A 21827-nucleotide genomic window follows, 5' to 3' on the forward strand; every position below is an offset into this window, starting at 1 on the left:
TCTTTTGGTGATCAGTGTAGGACTCGCTTCCTTGAAAAAGTAGGCCATGACGGAGGAGCCCGCGATACCGATCTTGGATTCGGATCCTATGTTGGCCTGATCCGGATCCGTTATGCTGAAACTCTCATATGCCTATTAATCGAATTCAATATGAATCAAAGTCGAACAATAGATACTTAAATCAAGTTTTGGGCTAAGTATCCAACACATATCAATCGAATTTAAGATGAAAGTAGAAAACAAAGACGAGCATAGATGTCAGGTGGTAGCTAAGCTTTGTAAAACCATTTAAGAACTCAATATAAGGAGCATATTGTTGAATATAAATCTTGTGGGGGAGATAAATGATAAAATACCCTCCCCGTTGGAGTTGGAATTCTTCTTCTTCCTTCCCACTCCTTCCATGGGAGCATTCTTCTTCTCCATTCTTCTCCCGTTTCTTTCAGAGAGAAGAACCAAGCCGATATCTTGTCCGTGAGAGAATTCTTGTTCTCCGGCTCTCAACATTTCCTCTCCTTCCGTTAATTCTTTCTTTCCCCTTCCCTCCTTTTTTTGCTTTCTACCATTCCTTGTGCCTCTTTAATTGATTCCGTTTTGCTTCGCTTGTTGAGGAGGCAAGCAAGAAAGGCGCACCTTTTTGCGGCACTACAGATCCCTCCTCCGCTGACCGCAAAGCTTGCGGCTTGGGGTGATGTGGGGATATGTATTCTCCTCCTTCCGTCGCAACTCCTTCCTCCTTCCTCCCCTCCCTCCCCACGCCGAGATTCGTAGCTCCATTCCATGCCAAGATCGGTTCTTTAGGGGTGCTCCACCCGTCGAGGACTAGAATCTGCGGATGGAGGAGTGGGAGGAGGAAGGAGATCGTCGTGAAAGCGAGGGAGGAGGAGGATGCGTTTGCGATGGCGCCAAGGAGTATGGACGTGGAGGCCGAGATTTACGAGTTCATGCGGAGGTCCGCGAAGCCGATGGACTTCCCGACCAGGGACGAGCTCGTCGCCGCCGGGAGGGCCGACTTGGCGGAGACCGTGGCTGCGCAGGGCGGCTGGCTCACCTTTGGGTGGGATCTTGATGATGGCGGCGAGGAAGTAATCGATGGGTCGCAATCAATGAGTGACGTCGCTCAAGAAGATGGTGAAGTCTATCAAGAAAGGGTTCTTAACGGTTCTTTGGGGACTAATCCTGCAACTGCTCTGGGTTGTGAGGATCGTTCCGCTGCCCCATCTTTTTCCGGGAGATCATTGTGAGTGAAGCTTACGTTTCTTGAATGATTCGTTGATTTATTAACTCGCTATTCATTGCTGCTCTGGTTAATTTGTTTCTTTGATTGTTTGTTTGAATGCTTTTAAGGGAGACGGAGAATCTCGAGGATGGTGGGGTCGAGGGGATATTGAGCAGGCTGGAGAAAGAGAGGAGCTTGTCTCTTGCGCTGGCTTCAAGAGGGAAAGTGGTGAATGGTCGAGACTCATGGAGGAATGCTGTGCATGATCCAGGATATACAGGTTGGTTTTCTTTTTGTCGGGGTTTAAGATAGAGACCAATTAGCTTGCTTATCATAGTGAAGCTGCTATTGCTTCTCTTCTGGCATCTAAGATATTTAGATTGTTCCCTGGTAATTGATAAATTCTCATCATCTATATTGTCTTATGAGTTGTTGCCTAACGGCCAAAGCTGCAGTACAATATATGCAACATGTGAGTTTGCCTTTGATTGGGTTAGGATCACCTATTGCCGGTTATGGTTTTGGATGTACCAACTTTGTTAATCTAATGCACATCAGGAAGTTTCAGCTTGTCTTTGGTGCACCTTTTGTATCTCTAACAACACGACCTTAAGGAAAGATTTTTGGAGTAAGACAAAGTTTTTGCCGTATGCAACATTTCTGATATGTTAAACCTCAATGTAAGATGCTTGACAGTCTATATCCCTTACGAACTTCCCTCCATGCTTAGTGCTTCATAAAAATCATGCCTGATGCGTAGGGGTTTGGTACATTCATCTGTTGGATCCATATTGTCTGTAACAAAGTAGCTTCTGTTATATTAGCATAGATGAGATAGTTTAGTACTAACAGATTCATGATAGTTTAACTAGAAGGTATCTGCTTAGAAGTAGATCAGAAGTCAACAATGATGCATGAGATGAGAATAATTATTTAAATGGATGTGAGATATCGCATGGAGAATAGGCTGATAGTACATTTTGTTACAAAGAGATGAGTGACACCAGTCTCACACGAGGGAAATCTATGGTGTTTTTAGGTGATATCTAAGGAGAACACTTTCTTGAATGATTCTCTTTTTCAACATTAGCATAGACAATGGAGTTGCACACGTAATTATTTGGGGAAAAATTGATGATGCATGACATTGTGTTTGTTGGTTTTCAGTTTTTTTTTTCTCTCTAAAACTTTGAACTCTGAGTTCAACAAATTTGAAGCTGTTGAAGTCTGAAGGCCCACCTAGTAGACAGAGATAATATGTGTAAAACATTCTGTTGCTTTGCTGCACTCCACAGTTATGATGAAGAAGCATGAGTTTTGATGAAAGGAATTATAGGTATCAGCTATATGTAAGAAAATAAATTACTATGTTTTTTTTTCCTCTTTTCCAATGATAGCTATGCTTTGCCGCCAAACCCCCTTTAATTTTAATGTGGCAATTTATGTTGCTAGTGAAATATTAAGCATGTGATGCCATTTTGGAAAGGAGCAATTGAGAAAGTAGTCATGATAATTTTTCTATTTGAGCAAGAAGATCTAACTAATTTGAGAGTTCATTAGCAATATCCCACAACGTTATTAGTGATAAATATAAGGTTCTAGAAACTTGTACCTTATTGAAATTTATAACCAAACTTGCAGCCTTACATCATCTTCTTTAGTCATCCCCATTCTGGTAATCTGAGTCGATTTTAATCAGTTCAGTTAATCACATGGTGTTCAGTGGATTTTGCTTGCATGTTTTTCTTCCATTGTCCATATTAACTTAGTATTGGATTTTGGAAGAGGCATAAAGAAGCAGAGAAAATGATATGAAAGCTCAGGGAAATCTATTACCTTTTGCTCCAGCAGATGGTGACCTGCAGTGCCAACCCTCTTGTAATCTGCACGGCACTCAGCATTTCCATGGAGGCTTGTATCATTAATAGGTGCCTAGACTATAATTTAGGGTTTTGACAATGGTGATACAAAATATCATTTTTTGTCCTCTTAATTTTGATTTTTGACTTTTATTATAGGGGATCTTCGTTGAGTTTAATGTATGTCATATTGTGCAGTGGCACAGAACCAAACACGACATTATGTCTCTGATTGTTGTCCTTTATTTTCTTGTCTCCTCTTTATCCTTGTGCTAACTTAGTATTGGAGAGTCCCTCACAGGCAACTCATGATCAGCCTTCCTTAACCTCCGAGTCATTTCAGCCACCACTGGAGATATGAGTCATCACCACATATGATAATCATATGCATAAAATACACTGTAAACTAGATAATAGGTTTTTTTCTAGTTTTTGTTAGATTACATCTTTTTGGATTTAGAACCTCAAATCCTAACCAGATAATCCATACTAATTTGGATCATGATCTGCCTTGGCTATCCATCCCTCACTCTAACCCAGTCTGCGAACCAATCTGATTAGAATCAGATGTGGCTCATGCTTATTCTTAGATGATCCAGTTATTACCTAATCTGTTGATATATTGAATAGGATATAGATTGTCCCCCTGTCCATGGATGATCCATATACGGCACTTATCTCAAGCACCTAGGCAGACTGCCTGGACTTGTGACAACATCGATAGATTGTGTAAAATGAAACAAGATTGGTCCCAACACCAAGCAAAGGTTTTAGCCTTGTTTATATGCTGGGTTGGCTGTGCCTGAGTTTGATGGAAGCTTTGGATTATACCTTTTCTGATGCTGGTCCACAAACTGATGATCACATCTTTTATTAATGAATTGTCCCTTTTTGAAAATTATGTTTATGCAAGTCTTTACAAATTTAGATCTTTCATTAATTCATATGTAGTATTAGTTGCCCATAAGTTGGCTATTTCTGGCAATGAGAGAAACATCAATATGATTCAGCAGAATCTGAATATTTCTTTTTACATGATCCTGATGGTGTACATACTCAAGGTGGGAAATTGGAAGATGTTAATGGCACAAAAAGTTCAGTGCCAGACGTGGAGGAGTTGGAGCATTCAAAGGGCAGGTTTTTCTATAGCGGAGTTCGACAGTAATTTCACAAATTGTGCTTTGCAATTTAAATTTCTATGTCAATTCATGTCACAAACTTTGTGCTTTGCAGTTGCTGAAACTGTTCCCACTGATGACAGAAAGATGTTAGAGGATGACTCTTTAAAAGTTGAATGGAGCAATATGCATATACAAACTCAGAACTCATTTATGTCTCATAATGGGATGAAGGAGTCATTTGCTGACAAAAGTCAGAGACATTTACATCTTCAGCACTTGGAGGCAGATCTTAGCTCTGCACTTTGGTTAGTTAGATCTAGAGCTAATGGTGTTGTTTCACACAAGGTATGCCATGTCTTTCTTCTTTTTGTTAATATGTATAATTTGTTTGTGGACTTTACAATCTGTGCATTTTCCTTCATATCTCATTGCTTAGTGTTTCTTTACCTATCGATATGGGATGCAATACCTTTACATTCATCTTAAAGATAGTGGAAAACTCCTAGAAAACATAATTGCTGAAGTATATTAGCTTCTTGAATCTTTAACCCTTGGACTTATGGTTAGTTATCTTTCTGAAGATGTTAAAATCTGCTGTCTCAGTAATCAGATGGTGATTCCAAGTTTATGTAGTCAACGTAATTGCTGCATCTAATTTTTTGTATTGATGTGGTTATTGCTGTTCTGATCTTTTGTGATGTTTCTTTTTCTAACCTTTGGATGAAAGTTATTAACATTTAACAATGCCTTTTTTTATATTACATTTCAATTTCCATCATTTACCTTTGCCAGCTATTTGATAAAATTTAACTTAATTCAGTTTCTCACCCTAACCAGACATGCAAAATGACATTATTACCCCTTTGTTTAAAGGAACATATGATAATTGAATACACTTCTTTTCATTTTTTTGTTAATTTATTATTCCTTTCTTGTATAAAATCTTATCAATTTGTTTACTGTCGTTTCTTAGATGAAAAATGAGAGATTAGTTTCATGAATACGTTGTAATGAGTTAAAAATGATTAAAAATACTATAATATGCTAATCTTTAGATGAAAAATGAGAGATTAGTTTCGTGTAAACTTAAAAGTAGTGGTGTTGGATTATATAAAATAACAAAGTGAGAATTGTTCAGTAATTAATCCAAATATAGGGACCAATATATTAATAACCTTTGAAGAAAGAATACAATTGAGGTTTGTGTACTATTGGTGCTTCAACTTTTTTTGTGATGAATGTATAGTATGCTTGTCTTTTCTTTGTCCTTTCTTAAAGACCTCATTTCATGTCTAGGATAATTTTATATTGAATCTTGTTTGCATGACTTAATTTGCAACCGAGGTAGTAGATATTTATGTAGTCCTCGGTATATATTATGTGGAATGTCATTGGATTCTGAAAACATGAAGAAAACAATTTGCTCATATAATGTGCAAATGTCTGTATCACATATTGGATTTAATTTGGTTTATTTACTCAGTTGTCATTTAGTCTATATAACACTGAAATTTTAAAAATTCAACTACTATTCTCAATTATTTGTGGTTATTCAGCACCAAGGAAACTCGATAGATGAGCTACATAGACCTTCTGATGCTTGGGAATTCCAAGAGACTGAGATAGTGAATGCCCGAGATAAGTTGCAGTCAGTTCGAGCAAAATTGGCAGTTTTAGAAGGAAACTTGTCATTTAAGATCATGTTGGCAATTTTCATAGCTTTGTCTTGAATCTTCCCTGAATTCTGTCCTCACTATATTTGTTAGTGATCTTGGTGTTTTATCTCATAGGGAAGCACGAAAAGTAATGGAAGAGAGACAGAAAAGAATTGATGCTGCTCAAAATGCTTTACATCTTCTTCGTACTGCCTATATAGTCTGGCCTAATTCTTCTTCAGAGGTTTTACTTGCAGGGTCTTTTGATGGGTGGACTGGTCAGGTTTGTTTATTCTATGGTTTTCAGATTCAGTTTGTGTGATAGATGATGTATATTGTTACATGGTAAAATGTGGATTTAGTTTTAGTTCATATGTTTATGAATGTAAATAATTATAAGAACTATGATCAACGAATGTGGGCTTTAATTTTGTTCTTTTTGAGCTTTTTTTTAGTTTTGGCTGGTGAGTGTAACCTGTCAGGGAGATAAAATTTTATTTTGTCCCAGAATCTCTAAAAAAAGTTGGAAAGCTTGCTATCATTGATTAGTTGGGTACCTCTCACTCGATAGTAGTTTTTGATTGGTCAGTTCCGTCTGCTAATTTGATATATGCCTGCTTGATTAGCATAAACTCTATAATTATGATCAAAGGAATCCTACAATGGGAAACACTTGAAAGTATAATGGTTGCATCTTTCATGCCGCCATGTAATTTTTCATAATATGAGAATGCTGTAAGTAATTTTTTTAAGAAACTAAGGAGAGAAGGTAGACGAATGCTCATGCTTCTCTTGATATCTCAGTTGCTACTTGGCATAAGAATTTAGAGGACCAGTTCTGTCTTCCAGGGCTGCCTGCTTGGCATGAAAGAATTGGTGAGAGCAGATGATGTCCTTGAATTTTGATTGGAGGGAGACCTGGAACCTGCTCATTGGCAAAGGGGCCAAAGACACATGTGAGACATCATCCGAGGAAAAGATTATTCACTTGAGCATCAAACCACAAGTAATTTGTGAGATCTTGATCATCACTCCACCCTGCCACAGGCTGTCTCAATCACATCATAGCTCTGTAGCATAGACTATCTGAACCACATACGTACTGACTCAACTTTGGCCATGTCATCTACATGCAGCCATCAGCTCTCATGCAACTCCGAAAGTGTTACCAATCTTATATCAATCCCACAACTGAATCATGCAACATCTTGCCTGGCTTTTAAGCTGACCACTTGCAGCATACTTGACTCTTGAACTAGCCACTTGCTGGCCAGCTGCTTAAAATCATCCACATAATTTGATTTGACTGTTTCAACTGTGAGTTCACCACTTGTCCATGATGGTCCCCATGGACCCGTGGGGCTGTTAACTCGAAGCTCGACAAATTAAGTATCATCTGATATTCCTACTTTTTGTCATGTGATATATTATGTTTTATAACTTCAGATGTTCTAGTTTTCTTATATTCATTTCATCACATAAATTTGTGGATTCTGGCTTATTTATAATGTTTCAATATGATATTTTCAGAGAAGGATGGAAAGATCAAGTTCCTGTATCTTCACTTTACAGCTAAAATTGTACCCTGGCCGGTATGAGGTAAGCGACATTTCATCTCTTGACCACTGATTCTTTCACATGATTCCAGAGGACAACAAAATACTATTGTGTTTTGGAACAGATCAAGTTCATTGTTGATGGTGTGTGGAAAACTGATCCACTGCACCCTATCGTGCACAACAATGGTCATGAGAATAACCTCCTTATTGTCGATTGATGATATGCATACCTGGTTGGGATCTATATATTGTTGCAGCCACACACGCGACTGATTCAGTCTAATGTTCCAGTTCAGCTTTGTTCTTCATATTCCGATAGCAAACAGACAACCTGTGTGATGTCTTCTTTCTGTAGGTGGTGCTTTTTGCACGAACGGTGATCTGATCATGATAGTTCATCGCCCTTTGTTCCAAAGACTGATAACTAATGATGAGCATAGCTCTCAGCAAAATCATTTTTCTCTGTGCTTTTTGTATGAATTGTTGGGTAAATTTTAGATACTAACCAGGCTGATCCTTACCGCTTTCCAAGCACCTCTTCCAGTCCAGATGACATACTATCCAAGAACTGGGCATTTGTTGGGATGGTGCAATAACCAAGAGCTTCTGTCCAGAACTGATGGCTGAATGCTGAATTAGATGGGACTTCAGTACTGGAAGATCCCAAACCTTGTAAGCATTTGCATCTTAATATTTGCCCTTTTGAAGCTTTGGATTATGAATATTCTTTGAGAAGTATGCATACACATGTTGATATGTACATTCATCAAACGTAGACATCCATGAATCTAATTTTCCTGGGAGTAAATTCATAAATTTATCTTTTACTCGGCAAATGCGATAACCTTACCTCGTGCAGGGTCTTATGTGCATTTTGCATAGATTTCATCAATAAGTTGCATTGCTGTAATGCCATTCTTTTTTTGGTCTGCTGCTGCACGCTTAATGTAGCAAAATTTGAGAGCTTAAATGGGAAGAAGATTCAAGGAGTGCAACACATCACTAGAGACTTTACCCCTGGTTTATATTTCCATGACCTGTGAAGTCACAAACACATTCCATATAGCAACGCCTGATCTGTGTTCAGCTGTTTCTTTGGAAAACTTGATGGATAGATGCACGTAGAAATATCCTGTTCTTCTCCAAGTTGCAGATCAACCTAAGCCCAGAGACCAAGAATGATGAGTGGGGATCAACCATGGAGAAGAGAATGGTGAGATAATGCTGCCATTGGTGGTAATTTTGCTGGTGAACTGCATACAGAGATCCTCCGCCGCTCTCTGATCACACCAGGCAGCAACTGCCATCACGATGATGGAATGGATGGACCTTTCGAGCCATGGGACCATGATCAGATCTGGGTCCTCACAGGGCATTTTACCTGCTTGATGCAGGGCCCAGAGGTGCCATGATCCATCTGGTTCACTCTGTTCTTTTTGAGTTGCAGTTGCAGCCATGTCAAGAGTTCTGAACCTGTGAAAACATGAAGACCAAGTCAGGAGGTTGAAGTAAACAAAACGATTAGAAGAGAGTTTCTCATAAACAGTGGTAAAGCATCAGTGGGCTCGAGCCTGTAGATGAGAAAACACTTGAGCAACCTGGTGGATTAAGTTACAAGAGTAGGTAGCAGGAGGAAAAGAAAAAGGATGATCTTGATGGAAGAAGATTCTGAAAAGCTATGCATCCACACCATAATTTGGTTGCAGTAATAACGAACTGTTCAGCTGATCATATGAATTGGCAGTGGTTGCAATGCACGATTAGAACACATACACATACTGCTATTGGTTGAGAAACATGGCATAGATCCCTATGAGTGTCACAAAGCTGGAACTTACAGAATGGTGGTGCAGGTTGGATCTTACCTAAACTTATCAGTGTAGGAGAGCTCAGAGATGAGACAGCTGAGGTTAGATGTTTCCTCCGCTCTTTTTCTATGTGGGTGCAATATGAACTTTTAAGAATGTTCGGTCCTCATCTCACGTGAAACAATTGTTTACATTAAATGCATGCATCATGTTTAACGATGTATTTAGTTACAACAATAGGTAGCAGGAGGAGAAGGAAAAGGGTAATCTTGATGGAGGAAAATTCTGAAAAGCTAAGCATGCACACCATAATTTGGTTGCAGTAAGAATGAACTGTTCAGCTGATGATATGAATTGGCAATGGTTGAATGCACGATTGGAACACATATACACATACTGCTATTAGTTCATAAAGATGGCATAGTTTCTTATGTGTAACAAAGCTGAAACTTACAGAATGGTGATGCAGGTTGGATCTTACCTGAACTGATCAGTGTCGGAGAGCTCAGAGATGAGAGAGCTGAGGTTAGATGTTTCCTCCTCCCTTTTTCTATGTGGGTGCAATATGAACTTTTAAGAATGGTCGGTCCTCGTCTCACGTGAAACAATTGTTTACATTAAATGCATGCATGATGTTTGCCTTTCAGAATTCCTCATCTTCCATGCAATAACTTCAATTAACTTGCATATTCATGACTTACTATGAAAACTTCATTCATTGATTGATTCATACAACACAGCAGCAGCTAGGAGAATGGAACAAGAGCATAAACCCTAGAACAAGTTTGCCTAGAAGGAAGAAGGGAAAGGAAGGGAATGAAGAGCTCCCATCATTCTTCTGCAGGAGACATGAAGCATCGGTTCTCCTTCTTCTTCAGTACCGCTGCTGCTGCTGCTGGATCGTCTCCTCGAGCTCCTTCTTGTCGGCACCGACAACTCTGCCAACCTCCTTCCCTCTCTTTACCAGCACAAAAGTCGGCACCACCTCCACGTCCCACTTCTCCGCCACCTCCTGCGGTAGATCACCCCAACCGTAAGCTCTTCAGTTTGAAGTGGCATAAACTGATGGTAGTGAAGCAGATAGAGTGGAACTCACCATGAGCTTGTCGACGTCAATCTTGACAAACTCGATCTCAGTGTACCTTGCCGCCATGGCATTGATCTCCGGCTCGATGAAACGGCATGGCCCGCAATTGGACGACGAGAAGTCAATCACCATCTTGCAATGCAACAAGTGAAGTCATCAAGAAGATGAAGACTGCAAAAGGATGGGGATTGGATTGGTGGGTATTAGTATGTACCAGCTTGTTGGATGCCAAATGCGACTGCCAGTGCTGGTTCCATTTTCCTTTGCTGTGGATCGTGATGACCAGACTGCTGCTTGTCCTGGAGAACAAATTACCCATTCTTCCTCTTAGCTTCAGAGAAGTGTTCTTTCCACAACAACCAAATTGAGCTATCTGTGTCTGAGCTAAGTCCTTCAAATACAGTGGAGAGGCTGATGAAATCCATATGTGCTGGTATCTGATTCCAAGTGCAGCAGAACTTGGTGCTGGTATCTGATTCTTAGCTCTACGAACCGAGGAAAAAAGCAGATGGAATTGCCACCCTGAACAGATGAATTAGATTCTGGTAGACTATGAACAGAAGTGATTCCATACATATTGGAGGAGATGTTCTTCTGTGTGAACTGTGCACAGGAATCAAAACCTTGCTTTCCTCGTACAATGAGAGTGCAACACAAACTGGTCTTGTAATCCATGACATAAAGAGTGTGAAGGGAGAAACAAATGGGGGATTCTTATCACATAGGCATAATGGCAACACCAGGAAAAGCCACAAACAGATTGAAAGGAGAAGAATGACTTTAGCATGACCTCTGGAGAAAGATCACCAAACTATGTGGTTGTACTCTCTACTCTCTGGTTGTGATGAAGGATTAAATTGGCAGTTCATCATGCAACTACTCTCTTCCTCTTCCTCCTCTTCCTCTTTTGAATGCTTGTGCATTGCTTCCAGGAGGATTAAACCACCACCAAGCTAGGCCTTGGTTACCAATGTCTTCCCTCAGAGTGTTTGCAGCTTAATCTTCCAGTTATAATGTGTAGTACGGATGACTAATTTGGATTGGCATCCTCATTGTTTATATGTTTGTTTGGATGAAAAAGATACACCTGTGTTAGGTAAAATACATCAGATCTCATGAACATGTTGATCTCACAAGATGGGTGTCAAATTGTCAGATTAGTGTTGGGCTAAACATTTCATGCTCCCCCATGTTTTTTAAGTTGGAGCTTCAAGCACTGTCCTCTATCCTAATATTGCTATCGAGAAAGCATGTTTACCTTTGAAAAATGAAGTCATGGATCCATCCTAATATTGCTCTCGAGTAAGCACACTTAATATTGCTCTCGCGTAAGTACGCTTAACTTAGAAAAATGATACTAAGTTTAATGGTCACATCAAAAACAAAGTTGATGCACCATAAGAATGACTTCCATCCGGATGGAATAGAATAATCTTCTCATCCAAACATCAGGTATTAGGTTGTCAATTGGCTGAGTCCAAACTTTCTCCACAAGACAAACAGTACCTCCAACTTTTAACCTATAAAGGTGATGCAAAGAAAGCAGCACTGCTGAGGCATCCATTTGGTGAATGAACACAACATCAACTTCATCTTTGAACGTGCTTCAATGCTTTATTCCTCGTCAAATCAACCACTCCATTATCCAGAATGCCTCTGTTTATTTTGTTGCATGTCAAAAAAAATAAAGTAGTCTTTCCATGACAATCATGAATGGTTGGGTTAGATGCTGCTTAGATCTACAGAGGTATGTTGTGTTTTACTCCTACTTTGAACCAAAAGACAATAAACATTTCTTGATGTGTCTAAACTGTGCAGTTATGGTCTGAGTAATTAAATCATTTGAACTTTCTCCACATCTGTCTTTGTCTGAGATCACAAAGAAAAGTCATGATATCTGTCCTTTATACTGTTTCATCAGTAATAATCTAAACAGAAAAAAAAAGATATAAAATTCTATCTATTATTGTCTGATAAATAATAAGAAAGAAAACAATTTATGTTCTTGCCCTTATTAATTTCACAACCTTACATTCAGAAAGAATTATTACAACATCATATAATTGAAATTAAAAAAAAAAATCTATGGACAAACTCTTTTCTCTTTAATTTCACATTTAATATCTTCATCTAGTAATATCTTCATTTCCGACCTATTTCGAATTTGAGCATCGAAGGAGGAGGATATATTCTTTTTTTTAACATAAATACTTTAGTCACATCTAGTCCGATTTGATATATTTCAACTCAGAAGAATACAAAAGCTTCAGAGTTTCATATAAGAAAATTAAACCTAATCCTTCATTTTGGAAGAGAAATAAGAGCCCATTGTTCAATTTGACATGATGTCTCACCCAACACAACTACTGAACTGTGATCTGTTCTCACAAACTTCAGTGGATGAAAAGTCCTACCATCTGATCCAAAATTCTCAACCATTGGTCTTTTAATCCTGCAGCTTCCTTGTCTATCTGATCTATCAACTTGGATGAAAGATGTAACAAAAGAATAAAAATCTCACAAGCTCTTGCATCTGAAACAACAAAAGGTGGCAGGCAAAAGATTACTAGCTTCTACTTGTCACCAAAGCTTTCTCATGTGACAGGAAACAGAGCAATTAATTAACCAATCGAAGAAGCTTCTTTTTCCAATGGACAAGTAAGTAACCCAACTCTTCTGCCATTGTAAAAGGTAGCTATCCTTCTTCTGCCTTCTTCCTGCTGCCTTCTGAGACAGGTCACCAAGCAGAGGATAAAAATGGTGGGGTGGGTGATCCAAATCGAGTTGGCTGCAATTTCTAACACCTGGAGAGTGTGAGAGAAGTCCAAACCTATAGAGCTGCATGGTGGAAAAATGTGCACAAATTTATATCAAATGGTTGAAAGAGAATTCTCACACGCTTCTCCTCCTCCTCCTGTGTGTGTGTGTGTGTCAACTTCACATGTTAGCATCATCTCTCTTTCATGGTGCTAAGTAGGACAAGTAACTCTCTGTTAGCTGTGTACTATTTTTGAACCGGAAGATGGTAGTCGACCTGAGTTGCTTTCCTTAAGATATGTAATGTTAGTCTCGAAATCTATCGTCGATCCAATCTAATCTTATCTAGAACCTCGATGCATCATGATAATCATCCTACCATACGAATCTCGAAGAAGAATAGTTAACGCTTATTTTTGATTTAATTAAATAAATATTCTCAAAGGTATGATATTTGAAGGAGGAAAATATTTTAAAATTATCACCAGAGAATAATTTCCTATTTATAACATGTAATTAGGAAAATATTTTTAAATTATTTTTTAAAAAAAATAATTCAAAGAATATTTTCTATTTCGATTGATTGACATTGACATGGTAGTAGGTTTAGACAATCAACTTTATCGTTTACGTTAGGTTAGCATTTGTGTGTCGGTCCTCGATAGGACGAAAGAATTTTATCGATTTGTTATAAAAGAAAATAATATGCTAATTTAGCATATTTTCTTTTTTGTTTGAAAGTGAAAGTTTTAGCCAACTTTTAGGAGAGGTAACGAAGGCTGAAGTATAGGAAACATTAAGAGATGTGAATCTTTTTTAGTAGGAGGCATGACATGCACCCTATCACACCCACCGCAAAGGGTTGTAATCCCATTAGGTCACCTGTCATGTCATCATCAAATTAAAATAAATATATTCATCCTCATCAAATTTTATCACGATTCATTTGATTAGTTCATTTGTCACCCTCATCCACAAAAATAATATATATATATATATATATATATATACTATTAAAGAAATTAAAATTTTATATATTGTATATGCCCAACGATCAAACTAATAATCGATTAGATTTGAGACGAAGACTATCAAATTGGACTCACTTATCAAATATTGATAAATATTATTATGATGATAATGATATGTGAGACTCACTCAAGAAGGTGAAAGATTTAAAACTTTTGAGATAATTTATATATATATATATAAATATAATATTAGTATGGGGGGATGTATTAGATTCACTTATCAATTATCGATGATTTCAAATCTCATCTGATAAAATCTAACTTAAAATATTAGTTCAGTAGGGGTGACGTACTAATCTACCTATTAAAGGTTGTGAGAGTTTAAAATCTCACCGATAAATTTTTACACATGAAATATTAATCTTATGACAATGTACTAAATCTACTTACCAAATGACGAAGAAGGTTCAAAGCTTTATCTAATAAATTCGCACATAAGATATTGAACTCAATGATGGTTTGAAATTTTATTCCACATATCGTCTCTTATAACAACAAATAATAGGAAAAGATCTTTATAGTGTATAATAATTTGAATCCAAGACTCATAGGATAGGATAGGATGATATGAGGTACCAACCATAGCTCATCATAATCAAAATCTACCTCATGAATGCATGAAAGAATCCAACGTACATTATATCTTATAATTATATTATTTGTTGAGATAATTTGCCCAATGATGAAAATATTGTGATAAGAAGAAGGAATCGATTTGTAGGTTTCTCCTACTTTGCTTTGTTCCTATAGCGATGGCCACTAAATGTTAGCAAGACAGATTGATGCATTCCCCTCCTCTATTATTGCCAGCTTTTGGGCTTCCTTTCTTTGCCACTCGAGGAATCCTCTGCGGTCCACAATCTTATCCATCGTGCAAAACCAATGGCATGTATTTTTGTTTTTACTTTGGTATCATTTATCACAATAAAAAATATATTTTTATATTTTTTACCTTTGAGTTTCTTATTTTTGAAACTTTTTTTTTCTATTTTGCATTGGTTTAAGAGTGATATATATATATATATATATATATATATATATATATATATATATATATAACTGTGTAGAAACATGTAAATAAAAATCCAAAAATTAAAAAAAGTACTTATTATAATTTTATGATAACTTGTGTTTTGAGATATATTAAATTAATTTAGATATATATATATATATATAATATTTAGTTCAATTAAAGAAAATATTATTGGAAAAAGGAGAAGAAAAAAAGAAGAGGAGAAGGTGAAATCCATAGAATTCCACATGTAATTGTGATGACGTCACGTGTATACACATGGATGGCATGCCATTGGAATAAAACCCACCAAGGTGGTGGTGGTGGTGGTTCTCCTCTTCCCCTGCAACCCACCACCACTCCTATCACCACCACCCCACTTCTCCTCCTCCTCCTCCGCTTCATTTCTGCCTTCAGTTCCTCCCTTTCATCATCCTCTGCTGCTCCCTCTTCTTTGAGACCTTCCCGACCACCACCAGTGGATTGCCGTCCTACCTACCAGGAACCCAGGAACTGTGTGAAGAACTAGAGAGAGAGAGGGGAGGGGAAGGGGGAGGAAGAGAGATGGCTGATAAGTCGGTGGACATGGAGGCTGTCCTGAAGGAGGCCGTGGATTTGGTTACACTTTGGTCCCTCTCTTCTTGCTTTTATTGTTCTTGTGAGCTTGTGATGATGGTGGTTGGTGGATGTGAGCAGGAGAACATACCTTTGGAGGAGGTGTTCGAGAACCTGCGGTGCGGGCGGGAGGGCCTCACGGCCGAGCAGGCGCAGCAGCGGCTCGAAATCTTCGGCCCCAACAAGCTCGAGGAGAAGAAGGTCGGCTCTCTCTCTCTCTCACTCGCTTTCCTTTCCCCTCTGTTGCCTCCAACATTCGTTGTTGGTGATTTTTGGGGTGGGTTTTTGAGCCGGTTTCTTGGTGCTACTTCCGCAGGAGAGCAAGGTCCTCAAGTTCTTGGGATTCATGTGGAACCCGCTTTCCTGGGTCATGGAGGCCGCCGCCATCATGGCCATCGCCCTCGCCAACGGAGGGGTCTGCTGTTGTCTGTCTTGTTAATTCATCTTCTTCTCCTCCTACTGTCTTTACTTGATGCTGCTCGTGTGAATTCTGTCGAACAGGGGAAGCCCCCAGATTGGCAGGACTTTGTGGGCATCATCACTCTGCTCGTCATCAACTCCACCATCAGCTTCATCGAAGAGAACAACGCCGGTAACGCTGCAGCCGCCCTCATGGCTCGCCTCGCCCCTAAAGCCAAGGTCTTGAATCTTGCGTTGTTCTGTTTCTCCCTTTAGTCTTGTCTGTTGCAGGATAAGGCAGTTCGAATAGAAAAGACCATCATTTTTTCGCACTTGAGGTTTTACCTGTTAGTATTGAACGCACAGGTGCTTAGAGGTGGCAAGTGGAGCGAGGAGGAAGCGGCAATCCTCGTCCCAGGAGACATCATCAGCATCAAGCTTGGGGATATCATCCCTGCTGATGCCCGACTCCTCGGTGGAGACCCCTTGAAAATTGATCAGGTTCTTGCCGTGATGCCGATTGTACTCCACAATTTTTAGCTCAAAAGCCATTTATGCTCTTCCATTCATGCTCTTCGAACTTAATGAGCAGAGTGCCCTTACCGGAGAGTCTTTGCCGGTCACAAAAGGCCCAGGGGATGGTGTATATTCTGGTTCAACATGCAAACAGGGTGAGATTGAGGCTGTCGTTATTGCCACGGGCGTGCATACATTCTTTGGCAAGGCTGCCCACCTCGTGGATTCCACAAACCAAGTTGGCCACTTCCAGAAGGTAAGCTGCTTCATTATCCTTCTTTTGATATTGTTATAGTTTCCTGTTATTTCAGTTGATGACTTTGTCGAAATAACCATTTCACAAGCTCTGGCCATCTGCGTGCCATTCAGGTGTTGACTGCAATTGGGAACTTCTGCATATGTTCAATTGCGGTGGGAATGTTCGTAGAGATTATTGTCATGTATCCAATCCAGCATCGTGCTTACCGACCTGGAATCGACAATCTTTTGGTTCTTCTCATTGGAGGGATTCCAATAGCCATGCCTACTGTTTTGTCAGTCACAATGGCAATTGGATCTCACCGCTTATCTCAGCAGGTGTGCATGGGTAAATCTTATTTGAGAATTCAAACAAATTTGTTCTGTCAATGTTTTTGATCGGTAACAGTGATTGTTCATGTAGCCAAATTTTTGTCATTGGAATGAAGATCTTCCAAGCAAATCTTTTCATTCATAGGTTAACAAGAAACAAATGGAAGGGCATCTGTATATATTGAATTTATCTTGAAAGAAATCAGTGCTGAAAACATCTCATTGGCTTGATGGAATTGCCTAGATAAACTACTGGGTTCTATTTTTAAGCTGATCAACATCTTGTTGACTCTGTTGGTTATGACACATTGGAATTCTTGCAGGGAGCAATCACAAAAAGGATGACTGCAATAGAAGAAATGGCTGGAATGGATGTGCTATGTAGTGACAAAACTGGAACTCTGACTTTGAACAAGTTGACTGTGGACAAGAACCTTATTGAGGTCAGACAAATACGGACTTTAGCTTATGTGATACCACCCAATACTGACTAAATCCCTCTTTTTTGGTATATTCTCACCTAAACGTTTGTGGCACCTGATTTATTCTGTTTACTAGGTTTTCTCAAGAGATGTTAGCCAGGATACTGTGATTCTAATGGCTGCTAGAGCCTCAAGAACTGAAAATCAAGATGCCATAGACACTGCGATAGTTGGAATGCTTGCGGACCCAAGGGAGGTCAGTTGAAACTTCTGCATTCTGTAACTGCTTGGGCTTATATCCGATCTGTATTTTTATTGGCATTCAATTCACTTCTCTTGAATTTTTGTTTGTGTTAAAAGGCCCGTGCTGGAATTCAAGAAGTACATTTCCTACCGTTTAATCCTACTGACAAGAGGACTGCTTTAACTTATGTTGATAGTGAGGGGAAAATGTATCGGGTCAGCAAAGGTGCGCCAGAACAGGTATTATTATCTATACATTTTCAATGACATTTGTGATCACTGCACTCTTCAATGGTTGTATTATAATGGGATTTTGCTTAATGCAATTCTCACAGATTCTAAATCTCGCACACAATAAGTCAGAGATAGAGCGTAGAGTCCATGCTGTGATTGACAAATTTGCAGAACGTGGGCTTCGATCACTTGCTGTTGCATATCAGGTGAACTAGATAGTGTCAAATACAAGTTGTTTTTCGTAGTTGTAAACTGGAGATGCTTCTTTTCTATATTTTTGACCATATTCCTGATGGTAATTCATTTCAATTGTTTTCCAGGAAGTTCCAGATGGAAGGAAAGAGAGTCCAGGAGGTCCTTGGTCCTTCATTGGTCTTATGCCGCTTTTTGACCCCCCTAGGCATGATAGTGCAGAGACAATCCGAAGGGCACTAAACCTTGGCGTGAATGTCAAAATGATCACAGGTCTGTTTCCCTGACAGTGTATAATTGTATATCATTCTTGATTTGCTTCCATGCAATCTATTAATTTCTTTGTGAGGTGATCGCTGGAATTTGTAAAGAAAGTATCTACTTGAGAAATAAAATATTCTGAGATAATGAAAACACTACAAATGAATCTCCTAAAGTGTAACAAACACTGTTTTGCTTTCCTGAGTTGATTATGTTCATCATCGATGGACTAATCATTGTTGTTCTTTGATCATGGTTTTCTTAGGTTAGCTTAAATATTTTAGATGGATAGAGAGAATCCTGATCTTTTACAAACAGTGTGCCTAAAAATTATTGGATTGGCAATAATGTTTACTCAGGTGATCAGTTGGCAATAGGAAAAGAAACAGGACGTCGGTTGGGAATGGGTACAAACATGTATCCATCATCAGCTTTATTGGGGCAAAACAAGGACGAGTCAATTGTTGCTTTGCCAGTTGATGAATTAATTGAGAAGGCAGATGGCTTTGCTGGTGTATTTCCAGGTACTGTCATCAGTATACACTTTCTTGAGTCAGTTAGTATTAGCTTATTTTTAAAAGTCAATACCTTCTTCCTGGTCTTTCAGAGCACAAGTATGAGATTGTTAAGCGTTTGCAAGCAAGGAAGCATATTTGTGGTATGACTGGTGATGGAGTAAATGATGCTCCTGCTTTAAAGAAGGCTGATATTGGGATAGCAGTTGCAGATGCAACTGATGCAGCTCGTAGTGCTTCTGATATTGTTCTTACTGAGCCTGGCCTGAGTGTCATTATCAGTGCTGTCTTGACCAGTCGTGCGATCTTTCAGAGGATGAAAAATTATACAGTAAGTTGTGCCTATGATAAGCAACCTGTAGATTTTTCTAAACGACTCTTTGAATCTATCTCCTGTTTTTGCTTAAACTGCTGTACTAAAGTGGTTGCATGCTTTTGCAGATATATGCAGTCTCCATCACTATCCGAATTGTGGTATGTTTTCCTGGTTGACCCTACAAAAAAAACTTGCAATTGCATTTATATGAGGTTGTGTCCTGTTCAAGCATCAAAATTACCAACCGGGTTGTCTTTCTGCTACTTTTTAATGGTCTCAAATAGAACTTGGCAATTTCTCTTGGCTTCTCAAAAACATTCTTGGCTTTGAATGGATTTTATGCTGTTACTCAGCTCCTCATGTTGCACTGAACCATGCAGCATAAGTTGAAGCACATGACTCATGGACATCATGTGAATTGACTTTGAAACTCTCTGTTTCATTCCAATAATACAGATAATTACATTTTGTATGGTACGAGATTTACCAGGTAGTTGGATTACCATTCTTATGATACATATGTTTATTTGGACAGCTGGGATTTATGCTGCTTGCACTCATATGGAAGTTCGACTTTCCACCCTTCATGGTCCTTATCATTGCGGTTCTCAACGATGGTAATGCTCCCTTTTTGTGCCTCATTTGTTTTGCTTAAGAGGCAGTGTGAAATCACTCCTTTATTTACTTCAGACAATTGGGATAGTTCTACCGGTTGCAATGGTTGACCATTCAAATACTTGTAGTGTTCTCCAAATCACTATGACTTCGTCATCATGTTCAGGTACCATAATGACCATCTCAAAGGACAGGGTCAAACCATCTCCTCTTCCTGACAGCTGGAAGCTGGCTGAGATTTTTGCAACGGGAATCATCCTTGGTGGCTACTTAGCAATGATGACAGTCATTTTCTTCTGGGCTGCATATGACACTGATTTCTTCCCGGTGAGCTATTGTGTTTAATCAGTCATGCTTTCCAAAGAACTAAGAATACATAATCTCTGGGCTCCTGACTCCCAGATCTCCTAGAAGTCCTGCTTTTTCCTTCCTTTGTGTTAACGATCTTTTGTATAATGCTTCTGCTGGTTGATAATTGCAGAGGGTATTCAAGGTCGAAAGCCTTGAGAAGACAACACAGGATGACTTCCAAAAGCTTGCTTCTGCCATCTACCTGCAAGTCAGCATCATCAGTCAGGCACTCATATTTGTGACACGATCCCGCAGTTGGTCCTTCATTGAGCGGCCTGGTTTGTTGCTTGTTATGGCTTTCTTGGCTGCTCAGCTGGTAATGTTTTGATTCTCCTCAATCATGATACGCTAGAGAGATGATTCACAGTTACTATGATGACCTCTGTCGACTGCCATGTGCTCATGCAGATTGCCACACTGATTGCGGTATATGCTGATTGGGGCTTTGCTGCCATTAAAGGCATCGGATGGCGCTGGGCTGGGGTCATTTGGCTTTACAACCTCATATTCTACTTCCCACTCGATATCATCAAATTCTTTATACGCTATGCTCTGAGTGGGAAAGCTTGGGAGCTCGTCATCGAGCAAAGGGTAACACACTCAAGAAACTCAGTGGCACAACACGTCTGAGTTCAAATTTTCTGCTCGACTCTGAAAAGGTTGGGATCATTTATTCTTGCAGATAGCTTTTACAAGAAAGAAGGATTTCGGGAAGGAAGAAAGGGAACTCAGGTGGGCTCATGCTCAGAGAACATTGCACGGACTGCAGCCACCTGATACCAAGTTCAGCGAGAGGTCCACTGTAACCGAACTGAATCAGATCGCAGAGGAAGCCAAACGGCGAGCTGAGATTGCAAGGTACAATCGATAACCCCGATCGTAAAAAACTGCTTGATTATAGTTCCCCCATATTCTTTCGCATTCACAGTCTGTACCCATACAACCTTGATCCTTGCATGATGATCGGAAGCAGATACTTCCATTTGGATAAATCATCCATTTTGTAAATCAAATCCGCTCGATATCGTTGTAGCTTTTCCCTGAGACTTGAATTTGGACTCGCAGGCTCAGGGAACTAAACACGCTGAAGGGGCATGTGGAGTCGGTGGTGAGGCTGAAGGGCTTGGACATCGGCACCATTCAGCAATCCTACACTGTCTGAGCCAACAACAGCCTGCTCGTTCCATGGAACACCGCAGTCCATCATCTCGCATCGAAGTTACTGTACACCTCGATAATGTTCTATGTTAGATAGATAGATATATACCATCTATATGCATGTTTTGTTTGCTCGTACTTCCATTCTCTCTTGCATGAGAAAAGAAATGGAGGTGAGGAATCAGGTAAAAGCTAATGTCTTCAGAATCGTCTTATCATGTGTCTTCTACTTCTCACCACTGATTGCTTGTTGGTGTCGTTCGAGGAGCGATGCACGACGCAAACCCTTCGATGGATCCCCATGCTGTATTC

At 39.3% G+C, this 21827-nt stretch overlaps 3 protein-coding genes across 16 annotated transcripts; 2 read left to right on the top strand and 1 right to left on the bottom strand.

Annotated features, from left to right (window-relative positions):
* Positions 1-87: 87 nt before the first annotated feature.
* LOC135592879 (protein FLOURY ENDOSPERM 6, chloroplastic-like) lies at positions 88-11524 on the top strand. Of its 14 annotated transcripts, XM_065082598.1 has the most exons (12): positions 88-1240; positions 1348-1499; positions 4140-4211; positions 4312-4544; positions 5756-5901; positions 5990-6137; positions 6704-6810; positions 7385-7453; positions 7958-8085; positions 8365-9322; positions 9691-9746; positions 9965-11524. In XM_065082598.1, exons 1-7 carry the CDS (start codon positions 702-704, stop codon positions 6758-6760), a joined length of 1347 nt encoding a protein of 448 aa, XP_064938670.1. In that variant the 5' UTR covers positions 88-701; the 3' UTR covers positions 6761-6810; positions 7385-7453; positions 7958-8085; positions 8365-9322; positions 9691-9746; positions 9965-11524. The 14 variants fall into 14 exon arrangements, with proteins under 14 accessions (XP_064938670.1, XP_064938669.1, XP_064938671.1 ...); XM_065082594.1 differs by lacking the exon at positions 6704-6810 and having other exon boundaries at positions 93-1240; positions 7946-8085; XM_065082596.1 differs by lacking the exon at positions 6704-6810 and having other exon boundaries at positions 93-1240.
* LOC135592881 (thioredoxin H2-1-like) lies at positions 9919-10657 on the bottom strand. The gene is made up of 3 exons (XM_065082600.1): positions 10523-10657; positions 10318-10440; positions 9919-10233 (listed from the first exon to the last, which is right to left on the bottom strand). The coding sequence occupies exons 1-3, from the start codon at positions 10625-10627 to the stop codon at positions 10096-10098; spliced, it is 366 nt and encodes a 121-aa protein (XP_064938672.1). The 5' UTR covers positions 10628-10657; the 3' UTR covers positions 9919-10095.
* A 3939-nt stretch (positions 11525-15463) lies between the features above and the next one.
* Positions 15464-21733, top strand: LOC135592883 (plasma membrane ATPase 1-like). Its single transcript, XM_065082601.1, has 21 exons — positions 15464-15726; positions 15805-15924; positions 16040-16138; positions 16225-16362; positions 16489-16623; positions 16715-16894; positions 17008-17214; positions 17532-17651; positions 17767-17886; positions 17991-18113; positions 18209-18313; positions 18428-18572; positions 18920-19084; positions 19168-19406; positions 19517-19549; positions 19927-20008; positions 20173-20333; positions 20488-20673; positions 20766-20948; positions 21040-21215; positions 21423-21733. The coding sequence occupies exons 1-21, from the start codon at positions 15673-15675 to the stop codon at positions 21517-21519; spliced, it is 2868 nt and encodes a 955-aa protein (XP_064938673.1). The 5' UTR covers positions 15464-15672; the 3' UTR covers positions 21520-21733.
* Positions 21734-21827: the final 94 nt, after the last annotated feature.

This window comes from Musa acuminata, chromosome BXJ1-9 (assembly GCF_036884655.1).
Source record: "Musa acuminata AAA Group cultivar baxijiao chromosome BXJ1-9, Cavendish_Baxijiao_AAA, whole genome shotgun sequence".
Classification (NCBI taxonomy): domain Eukaryota; kingdom Viridiplantae; phylum Streptophyta; class Magnoliopsida; order Zingiberales; family Musaceae; genus Musa; species Musa acuminata.